Source organism: Microtus oregoni, unplaced genomic scaffold (genome assembly GCF_018167655.1).
Source record: "Microtus oregoni isolate MIOR12 unplaced genomic scaffold, Mior012 000129F_ref0000347, whole genome shotgun sequence".
Classification (NCBI taxonomy): domain Eukaryota; kingdom Metazoa; phylum Chordata; class Mammalia; order Rodentia; family Cricetidae; genus Microtus; species Microtus oregoni.
Genome location: NW_024544772.1, coordinates 643,888 through 658,131, shown reverse-complemented (window position 1 = coordinate 658,131; position 14,244 = coordinate 643,888). Strand labels below are relative to the sequence as shown.

At 49.3% G+C, this 14,244-nt stretch overlaps 1 protein-coding gene across 1 annotated transcript; it reads right to left on the bottom strand.

Moving 5' to 3' along the window:
• Nucleotides 1–3,605: 3,605 nt before the first annotated feature.
• Nucleotides 3,606–12,963, bottom strand: LOC121444513 (uncharacterized protein C12orf45 homolog). The gene is made up of 5 exons (XM_041646331.1): nucleotides 12,871–12,963; nucleotides 9,264–9,549; nucleotides 7,408–7,494; nucleotides 6,173–6,309; nucleotides 3,606–4,552 (listed from the first exon to the last, which is right to left on the bottom strand). The coding sequence occupies exons 1-5, from the start codon at nucleotides 12,961–12,963 to the stop codon at nucleotides 4,334–4,336; spliced, it is 822 nt and encodes a 273-aa protein (XP_041502265.1). The 3' UTR covers nucleotides 3,606–4,333.
• Between the last annotated feature and the right edge of the window lie 1,281 nt (nucleotides 12,964–14,244).

Genomic DNA, 14,244 nt, shown 5'->3' with positions numbered 1-14,244 from the left:
CCCTGGGGCGTTCAAAGACTGTCCGGCCGGCTTTCTTTGCGCACCTCGGGCTAGGGCTAGGTTGCTAACCCACCTCCCCCGGTTTTTTGCCCTCTGCCGAAACGCTCAGTCCGCGCACCCGGAGTTCGGTGCTCCGGACTTTTTCTCTTTTTTCTTCCTTTTTTTCTAACTTTTTTCCTGTCTGCTTTCGGGCCGCTCCTTGTGGCACCTCCGGGCCCTGTGCCCTAAAAAGCTTAATCGCCTCCTCTCAGCTGGGACTTTCTCTCCCGTACGGTCGGGGCAGTTAAGAGTTACCACGCCCCAAGAACGCCCGGGACGCCAGCGCTCTTGGCTTGCCGTGTCCGCGGTAATTGTCTCCTCCCAGCCGGGGCCGGGGCTTTTCCTCCCCCCGTACGGTAGCTGGGTTCGGGCCAGTTACCTTTTGCGGACAGACTTCGTTTCAGTCATGGGCTCTGTAACCAACCCCCTCATCTGAAGGCTGGTGCAATGCCATCCCTCCGGGGACCCTCTGCTCCCGCCGCCGCTATGGATCCCGCGGACAAACCTCAACCCCCCTGCCTCCACACCCCCCCCACCGCGCCTCGGGGGGGCCACTCGCTCTCGTTCCGCCCAGTTGAGCGACAGCGACGGCCCACCCATTACCGTTCCTTCTCCGGGCCAACCTCGCCCCACTTCTCCCGCAACAGGTCGTGCGTGTCTTCTGATTCTTCCCTGTCTCCTCTCCGCCACAGGCCACACAGGCAGCTTGGAGCGTCTCCTCCCTGTCCTACGCCTCCCCCTCGATCTTCCAAGGCCCCTCTAGGCTCCCGCTGTCACTAACCACCACTCTCCCTTTGTTACACCTAAGGATATCAGGCTCCTAAAAGCTACAACAGCCTCCTGTCAGATCTGCCAAAAGTCAGATCCCAGGACCAAATATTCACTTAACCGTTTGTCTCCACAGCTCAAGATAATCCTTCATACACGGTGACTCAAACCAGACCCTGTACTCTTAAGTTCCAAAGGACGCCGGATTCAGTTCCCCCTACTACAGTCTAAGGACAACAATGGTCCCGATCCGTCGCTGTGTTAACACACCCTCCCTTCTTTAAATTCATAAATAACCGTCTAGCTGTCGTTACAGGTACCCCCATCAAATACGAAGGCAAGTGGTAAGCAGATTCTCCTCTACAAAGCTCTTTTACGTAACAGGCCAGCCGCTGACTGCAGCAGTGGCCCCTGAAATGTTAAGAGATGTATGGTTAGAATCTATTTCTTTTAAGACAGTTTCCTTAAGCTCTGGGATGCCAGCCCAACGGATCAAACACAAAGGAATAAGTATCACTTAATTTTTTTATCATTTCTTAACCCCGGACATCCTAAGACCCTCTCCCCCCCCCCTTCACCCCAGCTCCCCAAAAATCCCCCCCCCTTCTTTTATTTTTTTTTCTTTTACTAATGCAACTTTTGCCTTCCAGCATCTTAATGATGACCCAGCTACTCAGGAAAAGCCACACAGATTTCTTCAATCAGCCGCCTCAGACGACAGCCAGGACTTCGAACATCAGTGACCGACTACACCAGCCAGCAACCCGGACATCAGTGACCAACTACACCAGCGACCACAAACGCCAATGGGACATTGCCAAGATAATCGGACATTCCCTGGACCCCTCAACGCCCAAAGCCAGCAGGAAGCAGCCATGAGAGACTGGACTACACCCCCATTCCCTACCCTTTAAGGTCCCCCAATTTTTTTTTAATCAAACCAAAAGGGTGAAATGTTGTTCCCTTGCAACACTACAACTCCCAACATCCCTCTGGATTCCAGCGCACGCAAGCGCGGGACACATTTCCCAGAAGCCTTTGCATCCCCCGTTAAAAGCAAAGACAAGCCACGAGTTCGTCCCTTCTTGTCCCTTCCCTTTGTCCCTTCCTTTCACTTTTCCTAGTGTGTTTTCCCCTCCCATTAAAAAGTGTACCACGTGGTACCGCCGCGTGTCTGTGTCTTTTCTAGCGTAACCCTCGTCTAACCCGCAGGAATTAAGAACAACAGTCAGAGCTACAGAGAAGCCTGTGCACGTGTCTACGGGGGGGGGGGGGGATCATTATCCTAGCCACATCCATTATGGAAATCATGGAGGTATTTCAAAAAATTAAAACCAGATCTACCACCACCCAGCTCTACCACTCCTGGGTCTAGACCTAAAGGGCTCCATACACAGGAAACAGACATTTGCACATCGGTGTTTCTGCTTCCAAAGTATCAAGGACATGTAACCAATCTAGTTGTCTATCAACAGTGAACAGATAACAAAAATGTGATAATATACACACATCAGAACACACTTTAGTTTTGAATAAAAAGAAAATAAAATTTGCAAAAAACTGGGCATAAAAGAAGAAAATCTTCCCATTTTCCCTCATGTAGAGATCCCAACCTATAATGTGTGAAGGGGAAGCCCCAGCCAATCACCTTGTTTGTAGGTCGGGTACCCCTTATGCCAATATTTACCTATAATCTGGCAGGTCTGCTCCCCACCTTTCCTTTCTTTGCTGCTCTTCGCTGGAACCCTGGCTTTGTAAGCTCCCCCCCTTTTTTCCCCTTATTAAAGCGGAATATTTTAAATTAAAACTAGTCTGATTAATTCTATTTGCCGGTTGTTTACGCCCCTTCAAATATGACATAAGCAAACCGGTGCGGTCTTAAAAGTCAGTAATAACCAGTGGTGAGGACAGACAGATGGGACAAAAGGACAAGGGAGCGGAAAGGAGTTTGAAGGATAGGGCCACACAAGATCAGGTCTCTAGGGCCTACCCCTCCTCAACAGTTTTCAGTGGGCTTCATTTCACTGGCAGACAGGGGTATTAAGCCCAATATCCACAATACTGGAGCAACTGCTGGCCAAAGAGGGAAAGCCTGAAGCAGGTGGGTCCAGCAGGGTGCACTGAGAGTAAAATCAGCATATCCAACAGGGGACGTTGGAGGGCCTTCTGCCAAGTCTCTAAGGTGTCACAGAATCAGACTGCAGAAATGGCACGAATGTGTAAATGGCAGCCGACATTTAAATAAAGACACCACGTGCACATAAATGGTGCTTCCAGCAACCACAAGGCTGTTGAATAAAAACTCCAATGGCAGGGGTGGTCTACCTTCCTAGCTGTTGCTTGCCAGAGAGATGGATCCCAGAGGTTCCCACACTAGACCTGGTGTGTAGCTGAGAGAAGTGGTTATCTACCCATTGCTAACGACAACACAGCCTGGATCGCTTTCGGAGGAAGGCTCCACAATTGTCTGCTCCTGGTTTGTTACAGCAGCCCAATGGCTCAGTTCTCAGGGGAAATAGTATCTCTAAGGCTCAGGGACGAGAAAAGAAGAAGATGCATGAAAGCGCCAAGAGCTGGGGGGGGGGGGGGACTGGGTTCAGGGCTGATGCCCTAACCTGTCCTTACTGTGGAGGAGCAGCAGCTGCCAGAGGACCAACTAGAGACCCAGGGTCAGAGGAGGCATCAGCACAGAATGTCAAGCCACCTAGGTAGGTGAGAGCTGTTGCTATGCCCTCCAGGTAGCCAGGACCTGGTCCTATACTCAAGTCGCCTGGCTGGGGGGGGGGGTGTACCTCCTCTTCTCACCTCGGGCACTAGTCCTCATAAATCAGTACCACTGAGTCAGAACAGCTACCCAAGTCACAGGAGAACTGGAGTCATTCTTTAGGCTGCGGCACCATTACAGTTTGAAGACAATGTTTACATGAATTCATACACCAACATATACACAGTGATACAGCAGGTATTTGTAAACACTAGACCTCTTCACGGCAAGAGCAAAGGTCAGTCTACCCTCACGGGATGTCAATCACATGCTGTCCATTACAGAACTTTAAAAGGCAGCTTTGGTTTTTGTGAATAAAATAAAATAAAAACACCTTCAATGGCAGGGGGCCATTATCCTGGGCTGGTCTCCAGTACCTGGTTCCTATATAACAAACTGGAACCTGCTTTGGTACACGAACAAACCAAACTCTAATTTGGAAGTGGGAATTTTGTAACCAATACCCTGATTTTAGCATGAATGAGCGTCAATGAGTCCCAGACCTCACAGTTCAGACCATACCAACTTGGGCAAATATCTGCATGTAGCCAACCCAGTGATTTCTTCCATATTTCCCTTCTCAGTTTCCAAGGGCACGACCCTCCCTGCAGTCTGAACACTTTCTATGTACAACACCCCCAAATTTGTGAATTTTCCTTTTTGACAGTTAAGGCGCCATAGGGACCTTGAAGCCCAGGACCCCGGGGGCCGCCCTCCCCACAGGTCGCAGGTGTGGCTCCTGCCTCTCTCCGTCCTTCTACCTCACTGCTTCTTCTTTTTACTTGCCGGACTGTCTAGCACTTCAATATTGCCTCTGCCACCTTCTGCACTCGGAAGCTTTATGTTGTCCACAGTGACTTCGGAGGGGGTGCAGTCTTCATCTTCGTACTCTGAGCTGTCCGCAGAGCTGTCAGGGGAGCTCTCTTCGGAGCTGTCCTCTTCCTTTGAATCTGACCGATTAATCTCGAATAAGGCCACATCCTGCAGAAAGTGTCAGGTTGAGAACTCTACTTCAGGGCAGTTCTGTAACATTTTCTAATAAAGTGGCAGGGTTGGCTCAGTGGATCAGGGTGCTTACTGATCTTCCAGAGGACCCAGGCCAGGTCCCAGCACCCATTACCAAGCTTCAGAAAATCTAACCCTTTCTTCTAGTTCTTCTGACCCTCACAGCCACGCACATTGGTAACAGACACACACACTGACATGCACACAAAAAATAGTAATTCTTAAATAAAAGCAGAAGAAATTACTAATATTTATTATAGATTCTTGAGCATGGGTTGGGCTGTGAGCTTAACACGAACACCTGGTAAACGCTTTCGGTGGCCAGAAGACATCAGAGCAAAGTCAGGGTCGGTTTGAAGGGTTTATTTTACTTATGTTGTTAAAAAGGCTCCTCCTGGCGGGAGAGATGGCTCAGCGCTTGAATGCACGAGCTGCTTTTTCAGAGGACCTGGGTTCAATTCCCAGCAACCATATGGCTCACAACTGTCTTTAACCCCAGGGGATATCACACCCTCATACAGACATGCCGGGGAGACACCAATGCACATGGAAAAAGAAGTCCCTCCTGCCTAGTACACACCCAACACCATTCTCAATAAAAATGGACTAGAGCAGTGGGCCTTAGCCTTCCTAATGCTGTGACCTTTAATACAGTTCCTCGTGCTGTAGTGACCCCCAGCCATAAAACTATTTCATTTCTACTCCATAACTTTAGTTATGCTATTGTTAGAATCATAATGTAGGGGCTGGAAAAATGACTCAGAGTTTAATGTAACTGGCTGCTTATAGGTTCTGAGTTCCAGTCCCTCACAATTACCTATAATGGGGAGGGGTCACAACGTAAGTGTCTGTGTTTTCTGATGACCTTAAGCAGGTGGAGGCCCACAGATTGAGAACCACCAGGCATCCCATCAAACACCTCAGACTTAACAAGAGATAGGAACATTGGCCATGGTAACACAGCTACAATCCCAACCTCTAACCCCAGCAATGGGGAGATTGACAGAACAGTTTGAGGCCAACCTAGGCCTCAGGTAAGGCCTGGACACCCAACTCCACTCCCTCAAGAACACCCTACAGCTCCTGCATTAATTAATGAGATTTACATTTCTGAGCAAGGACCAGCAAATTATACCCAGCAGGCTGGATCCCACCTGCTCCCTGGTTCTGTCCAGCTCCTGAACTAAAAATGGTTCCTATGCCCCCAGAAAGTGGCTGAAAAGGGGTAAAATTTAAATACTGAATGAAATACAAAATTGTAGCCTACTGCAAGCTTCTGCCACCAGAGAGCCCCAGGCACAACTTCCTACCATGAAAAAAAAACACTCCCCTTGAACTTCGAGTCAAATGCATAGCCTCTTGCCTTAAAAAGGCTTTAGTGGCCATAACATACAATGTCCCGCTTTCTTGTTAATGTCAACAGCTGTGCCCGGCACTGAACAGCACGTGAAACAGGGCAACAGAGACAGCACAGCCTATGAGAAATGTTCGACAATTTAAAAACCACATTTTACTTTAGAGTAAAATTTCCCATTATCTTCCCCCATTTCGTGGCAAGTACACTAATCCCATCACGTGAGTCAACAGGGCAGTTACCATCTGTACGATGTTCCCGGATGTCCCCTCGGTGTTTTCAATATCGAAGCGATCCGCTGGAGCAACCGCCATTTCCTTCCGAAGCTTTTCATTGGCCTGGGCCAGCTGTGGGAGGAACGCCTGCACTTGGTCTAACACTAGAGAGCAAACACAGAATGCAGCCATGTTAGTCATGTCCAGACTCCACAACTCCTGGTGAACACTCCGGAGGAGCGCAGCAATGAACCCATCAACAACTCAGGCCCAGCTTCTGAGCTGCCTCGTGTGGGAGGGTCAGAGGGGTCAGCTCAGATGGCTGGGGACTGAACCAGGGCCTTGCTTTTGCCAGGCCAAGGGCTCTACAGTCCCAGCCCCTCTTTGGGACTCCCAAAGCAACAAGCCCGCACGACTCAGCAATTATTATTCAAATGTTCTGTTTCTCTTTCACCCTGAAATTATAAAATTCTAGAAGGTTGGCATTCCACGAAGGGACTGAGAAAACAGGCAGAATGACCTAATGGATCTAAGAGCGCCTGATCCTTACAGTAAGGCTTACAGGGAGTTCAGGGCCAACCTGAGCAACATAGACCCTGAGTCAGAGAATTCTGCCAGGCGGTGGTGCTGCACACCTGTAATCCCTGCACTCAGGAGGCAGAGGCACAACGATCTCAAGTTCAAGACGAGCCTGGTCTACAGACTGAGTTCCAGACCAGGCTGGGATTAAAGGTGTGCTCCACCACCACCCGGTTTACTTATCTTAAGAGCCTTATGTCATTTAAGAAAATGTTTTATTTTAGGAGGGAATGCTTCAGTTCTGAGGACACTTCTGTAACACAGGCTACACAGGGGCTACACAAGCTGCATCAAAGCAAAGCCGTTAACAATAGTGTTCCCCAGAACCGTATTTAATATTCCAGATCATGTGAACGGTAAGTGCTTTTCCAAACAAGTGAGTCTTGAGTACTGTTCAAGCTGGTCTCCAACATGCTACCATTCTCCTGCCTCAGCCTTCCCACTGCATCGCAGCCAGCAACAGTACTTTCAGTTTCAAAAAGGAAAAAGAAATGTATTTTGAAAAAATCTTCAGGCAGATTACGATGAGAAATTTTACTCCTTAGACAAGGATTTACACAATACAAGACTTGCGGTGTCTGACTCTGTGGTCTGATATGAGCCACGACGTCCAATCCCATCAAATGTGAGTTAATTGGCCTAAACTGGGGGAGCGCCCCCTAGAGTGGAAAGGCTGTACTTACAAGGGCTCCTCTGCATCCGAACTGTTTGAACAGTAGAGGTCTTCCTGGGCTGGGGCTTAGAGCTGATGAGCAACTGGTCCCAGATACCTGAAAATACATACAATTGACACCATGAATGCAGCCAAGCCAGGAGTGCCACTCAGCCACGGATGAAGAATGAGAGGGGACCATCAGTAACAGCTCCTGGGACTGTCTTCAACCTGGACCATTCCAAACCCGGGGGTAGAAAGGACAAACACTCTACAACATTGTGATTCTTTATGTACAAACCAATTGTCCATCCCATACACTGACCGCTCAAGCCTTTTCACGCACAGAAATATCTCTTTACTTTCTAAATCAAAAATCCCGTCACTCTCAATGGAGAGATGACCCGGGAGACTTAGAATGTTCCTTAAAGCCTAGTGCTTTGATTAGTGTTACGTTCGGAGCAAAGCCAGAGCTTGGGGCCAATATCTAGCTTTGCTGTTCCCAGCCAGTGACTACCACCATGCCGGTTTTTTCCTACATAAAATGGGGTCCTCAGGATACTTCCGCAGGCGTCGGGGATGCGGGGAGGCTTGAGCTGGTTAATTTCTGACACTACCACTCACTACACAAGCTTTGGCAATCAGGAGTGCAACTCCCTCAGATACACTTCGTTCTCAAAAGGTTCCCAAGATACTTAATACGCAGACACAAGAACTTTTATTTGTTCGTTAAAATTCTACGGCTAGCCCCACCTGTTTAAAAGAAAATGTGAAAACGGAGGCCTAAAGAAGGCTACTTTTATAAAAAGTCCCACTGCGGAGTAGGGATTTGAACCTACAATTTCCATTCTGTCTCCCTCCGCCCGCCTCTGGCTCCCAAATGCTGGATTTAGGTGTGAGCCCCCACGCCTGGCTGAACCCATGCTTTTCTCTTCTGTACCACACTATCTGAAATGCTGAGTGCATTTCCCGCACACGCGTCTCCCTCCACCAAGGTGACAATGAGGAGGGTGCGCCTAAGACAAATATTAAAAATGGTACCTACCATCCTGGCCAAGCTATCCCAGGTCCTCCCTGTAGCATTCCCTAAAAACTGCCCGGCCTGTATCACCGACAACCCCCCCCCCCCCCGCGACCCCTAACAGTGTTCCGGTCTCCTCGGAACACTCCCCCCGCCCCCGGACCAAGTGTCCCCGCCCCCGGAGCATCTCTGACTCCTCAGCATCCCCGCCCCCCAACATCCAGGGCTCTACAGTATCCCCGCCTACCCGCGACCCGGGAGCGCCCCGTGCTCCTCAGCACGCCCTTCCGCCCCCCATCAACGCCCCAGGCTTCTCAGTATCCAGGGCTCCGCAACAACTCCGGCCCCATAGCGTCCCGGGCTCCTAGGCATCCCTGGCCGCGGAACCCCGGGCTCCACAGTACCACGGCCTCCGGAGCGTCCCGGGCTCCTAGGCATCCCCGCCTCCCCGCGCCCCGGAGCATTCCGGTCCCCCGAAGCACCCCGGTCTCCCAGGCATCCCCGGCCCCGCAGTACCACGGCCTCCGGAGCGTCCCGGGCTCTGCAGCATCCCAGCCTCCCAAAACATTCCCGGTCCCCCAGAGCGCCCCGGTCCCACAGCGTCCCAGGCTCCTAGGCATCCCCGGGCCCGGAGTGCCCCGGCCTCTTAGGCATCCCTGGCCCCGGAGCCCCGGGCTCCACAGTACCCCGCCCTCCGGAGCATCCCGGGCTCCGCAGCATCCCCGCCTCCCGAAGCATTTCTGATCCCCCGGAGCGCCCCGGTGTCCTAGGCATCCCTGGCCCCGCAGCCCTGGGCGCCACAGTACCCCCGCCCTCCGGAGCGTCCCGGGCCCCGCCAGCACAGAGGTCCCTCCGCCGCCGCTCACCTCGCGAACCCGAGCTCCCCGCGGTCAGCAGCTCCCTGGACACCGTGACCTGTGAGCGATCCCCAGAAGACGACGAACCTGCGGGAGCAGAGACGCGCTCACCTTGCAGCTCCAGCTTGCAAGACAGCACGAGAGAAAAAAACCCGGATGGAGAAAGGCGCGGGTCGAGGGGCGGGGGCGGGAGGCGGGGCCAAGGGGGCAATTGGCGGAAACCGGGAGTTGGGCGGGGACAGTGGGAGGAGCGGGGCGAGACCTCGTGCAGGAGGCGGGGCTGAAGCGTGGGCAGCTGGGGACCGGAAGCGGGGTGGGGCGAGACAGCGTGGGCGGAGCGCCGGGGAAGCACGCGTGGGGCCTGATCCGCCCCCGCCGAGGGTTGGGCAAAAACAATCTTGTTGTTGTTGGTAAAGATTCAGCCGCATTCGCACTCGGTTTAGCCCAAAGAGGCCTTTGTCTTTCTATTTTTGTTGTTGTTTGGGGAGGAGGTTTCTGTGGTCTTGAGTTTGCAGAAATCCCGCTTTAGTCTCCAAAGGCCAGAATTATAGGTGGGAGACACCACGCCCAGCTTCTCTATCCTGTTCTTAAACTATATATAATTTTGTCATCCTGGCCTAGGTTGATCTCAGACTAATCATTTTCCCACTTCAGTTCCTGTGTACTTAAATCTACCAGCGCTAATCATCATACTTGGTTTCAATTACTTGTAAAATAAAATCTTGCCAAGTTACTCAGGTTGGTCTGGTAATTAAGGTCCCCCTATGTCACTCAGCGTCCTAAATAGTTTAGATTACAGACCTGGACTAGCGGACCCAGCTAAATTTACTATAGAATTGCAAACATGAAGTTCAGCATCTCGAGTACAGTTTTTACATTTGCCATGCGACAAGCCTTTTGAGCATTTTCTGTCTGGACGTCCTACAAGATTGTTCCAGGTGATAGTTAAATGGTAAAATATGAAGGGGACCCTGAGGTTGGTCTCCAGCACCAAAACAATTTTTAAGAAAGCTGAAACTGGTGGTGCCTGCCTTTAATCTCAGCACTCCTGAGGCAGAAGCAGGTAGATTTCTGTGAGTTCGAAGCCAGCCTGGTCTAAAGAGCAAGTTCCAGGGCCACACAGAGAAACCCTGTCTCAAAAAATCAAAAGAAAAAAAGGAAAGAAACTGAAACTTGACCCATTGAACACCAAACCTGCATTCCTCCTTTCTTCCCGCCCCTGGCACCCATTTTCTATGTCTCTTTTCATAGAAACAGAATCGTAAGCCACTTGTTTTTGTGACTACTTTATTTCACTGAAAATAATGCCTTCAAGGTTTACCAGAAAGGATTCCTTTCTATTTTGATGCTGAATAATATGTCATTGGATTACGTGCCACATCTGCTTTTGTGGAGGAAGGGATTTGTTTGGGAGAACAGGGTCTCACTATATAGCCCAAGCTCTGTAGTTGAACTCCAGGCTATCCTCAAACATTCCCAAAGTGTTGAGATTACAGACAGGCTTTGTACCAGGACTAGTTCAACAGCACGTTTTCTTTGATCTTAGATACTTGAGTTCCTTCCACCTCGTGGCTGCTGTGAACAAGGAGCTGCTGCAAATGTTGCTTCAACCTAAGAATAGTAACACAAACCTTTAGTCCCAGTACTCAGAAGGCTAGGAGGCCAGTGGTTCTTTGTGAGTTCAAGGCCAGCCTGGTCCACAGAGCAAGACATAAACCTGTAAGAACTACACAGTCAATCTATATTTCAAAACAACTTTGTGTGTTTGGGGGTCGGGGACCACATGCCATGACATGGGTGTGGAAGCCTGGACAACTTTAGGGAGTCAGTTCTTTCCTTCCACTTTGCTGATTCTATGAATCAAAAAATTATAACTGCAGACAACTTTACCTGATGAGCTATCAGTCAGCCCAGATAACACAAAATATGGTCCAAGGGCTTGAATACATATTTCTTCTTTTTTGAAAGTGCATGAGCTTTTTTCGTTGGACACATCTTTCATTTGAAGTACCCTTCAGTGACATCTTTAGCCTGAGGTTATTTGCTACAGTCCTTTGTCACTCCAGAACTGCAACCAGTCCCTTGAACATTCGTCCTTGACCACATCTGAGCTCACACACACCATACACACAGACACATGCAAGTCCAGGACTATCTCCAAGCTGACTGAGGGACTGGAGACTATGTTATAGTCCCTAAAAGGAGCACACACAGGACAGGCTTCTAAGTGGGCTGTGGTGGCAGCTGCCTGACTGTGCTGCAGCAGAAGAGGCAGCAAGTGAGGCGGAGCCGTCTGCCAAGAACTGCACCAGGAAAGTCACGGCCATTCCCCTGCACCAGGAAAGTCGCGGCCACTCCCCTGCACAGCGACCTGTGATCCAGCTGGGAAGTGGAAAGGGGCAGGAGGAGCCAGGACTCTAGACCGAGCTGGCCTCAGACTTGTGTCAGCTCCCTGCTTCTGCCTCCTGGTTGCTGGGATTCCTGGCTCTTGCCACCAAGTAACGCAGGCTGGCCTCAAACTCACCCTGTAGCCAAAGATGTCCTGATACTCCTGTCTCTCCTCATCACAGCTGGTTTGTGTAGTTCTGGGGATCAAACAAATGCCTCGTGTGTGCGTGCTAGGCACATACTCTGTCAATTAAGCTACATCCCCAAACACTGCATTTTTTTTAAGTCAAAACTATTGTAGTTATTTCCATACCTTTAAATTTTTTCTCCTGGGTTAAGTTTCTAGGATCTTGTCCTAGAACAACAATGCATCTAACACTAGCTTTTCAGCCTCTGCTCTAAAGTATTTTAAAAAATACATTCAGAATTAGGTAGGACACTAGCTAGCCTGGCTTTCTGATAGAAATGTTTACTACAATGCAGATGTGTGTAAAGGATGGAACCGACCTCTAGGTGGAGACCCTTGTCTCCTCCTTAAAGGGTTAATCCAGGTGAGGACTAGGCTAGCTGACCCCTAGGAAGGTTGGTTCATCTTTGCTTTTCCTGTTCTGAATTCCCAGCCCCTAACATTGTCCTCACCAGCTAAGCTGCCTCGCGATGCCTGCAAGTCAGCCTGCCTTTCTTAGACCTATTTCTTCTAGTCTTTTTCAGATACTGACTAGAGGATGTTTTTTCAGACTCCAGAACTAATTCTTAGGCTTCCTTATTTTTTACAAAGCTCTCCTCCACAGGGCACTTGGCTGCGTGCCTCTGTGTGACAGACCTCCGCAAGGCCTTATCTCAGGCCAGCTGGGGTTTGTTCCTTCTCCGTTCTCCTCCTCCCATTGCAGGCTTAGGAGTTTGCCTGGAGTTTGCCTTTTAAAACTAATAAATTGTCCCCATGCTTTTGTTTGTGTCTATCCTTAAATTATTCTACTAACAAAACTAAGAACCCCAAGAACGGTCCCTGATTTCTCAGGTATTCTATAACAGCTCTGCGGGGTTCCCCAAGGTTTCAGTAACGGTCCTTTCCTGGCCTTTAATTCTTCCACTGACAGAGAAGACGAAGCTGTTCCTGTGACTGTGGACAGCATCAATACAACACAGCAGAGCTCAAGAGGGGGCACAGTCGAGAGCTAAACTGTGGGAGAGGACCAGCTGAAACGCTTGTTCTCCCAGGTTGACAAACCATGTACAGCTTGTACCGTTTCCTCTCCTCGTCCTGCAGCTGCAATCTTCTTCCATCTATTTCCTGTTGAGAATGTTTTACAAGTTTACACATTCTGATTACAAATGGGGATAGGCGCTCCCAGGACCCTATCCAGGACAGAGAGGTCTTCGTTATCATAAAAGAAATACGTTCATGTGGTCATAATATCCTCTATTCCCTTTGAAATGGCCCAAACAGAACACTACACAGTGGGCACGAACTTCAGATGTATTTAGCAGAGAACATGGGAAGGACAAGGCCAGAGATGGCTGCAGGACCTGATGTGGACACAGCACATACAATTTGTACCTCTTTGCTTGCAGAAACTCAGCAGAATGCAGTGTATTGGCTAAGTCCCTGGTCTCCCATTCTTGTTTTTGCTGTTGTATTGCTATAATTTCTCTTATAGATAAGTTGTAAAAGCAATGCTATATGCCTGTTATGTAGATTCCAAGACAAGTACATTCTGCCTCTCTTTTTTTTTAATTTTTCTTTTTTGGTTTTTCGAGACAAGGTTTACTCTGTAGCATTGGAGCCAGTCCTGGAACTAGCTCTTGTAGACCAGGGTGGTCTCGAACTCACAGAGATCTGCCTGCCTCTGCATCCCGAGTGCTGGGATTAAAGGCTTGCGCCACCACCCTCCTGGCTTAATTTTTCTTTCTGGATGAGGCAGGAAGGGTACACTAGGGACTCAACAGGATTTTTTTTGTTAGATGGAATCTCACTGTGTTGTCCTGGCTAGCCTTGAACTCACTACGTAGAGTTGCAGAATATTTTATAACACTGAGAACCCCAAGACTGAGTTATTTACTGAAAAAACCTGCTTCTAGCTGTGGTATGGCTCAACCCTAGCACATACCTTTAATCCAAGAGCTTTCTACTTGAATATTGTAAATAGGATTAAATGAAGCCAACCCCATAGGTCAAGAGGCAAAACAGCCAATCAGTTGACAGAAAAAAAAAAACTATAGAGAGTAAGAGGTGCTGGGCCTGGTCGCACAGGTTTGCAATTCCAGTTACAGAGAAGCAGGGCCATTACCCAAAGTCTGTGTCCTAGCAAAAAACTCCACCAACGCAGCTTAAAGCATACAGTATGCAGTTAAATTCTTTTTTTTAAAATAAATATCTTTATTTATATTGTATGAATGTTTTGCCTGCAAGTATATCTGCTTGCCATGTGCCTAGTCCCTTAGAAGAGGGAATCAGATCACCTGAAACTGGATGTAAGCGGTTGTGAGCCACTGTGTGGGTGCTGGGAATTAAACCTATGTCCTCTGTGAGAGCAACCAGTGCTCTTAACCGTTAGGCCATCTCTCCAGCCTCTTACAGTTAAAAATTCTACATTAAGTAATA

What these genes read in the sequence shown, in the direction of transcription:
- LOC121444513 (XM_041646331.1), bottom strand. Translation starts at nt 12,963, where the DNA reads ATGTGTAAACTTGTAAAACATTCTCAACAGGAAATAGATGGAAGAAGA. An exon ending in GGGGAGCTCGGGTTCGCGAG is followed by an intron (nt 7,495 to 9,263) that starts GTGAGCGGCGGC and finishes ATGTATTTTCAG; the next exon opens with GTATCTGGGACCAGTTGCTC. An exon ending in CCGGGAACATCGTACAGATG is followed by an intron (nt 4,553 to 6,172) that starts GTAACTGCCCTG and finishes CACTTTCTGCAG; the next exon opens with GATGTGGCCTTATTCGAGAT.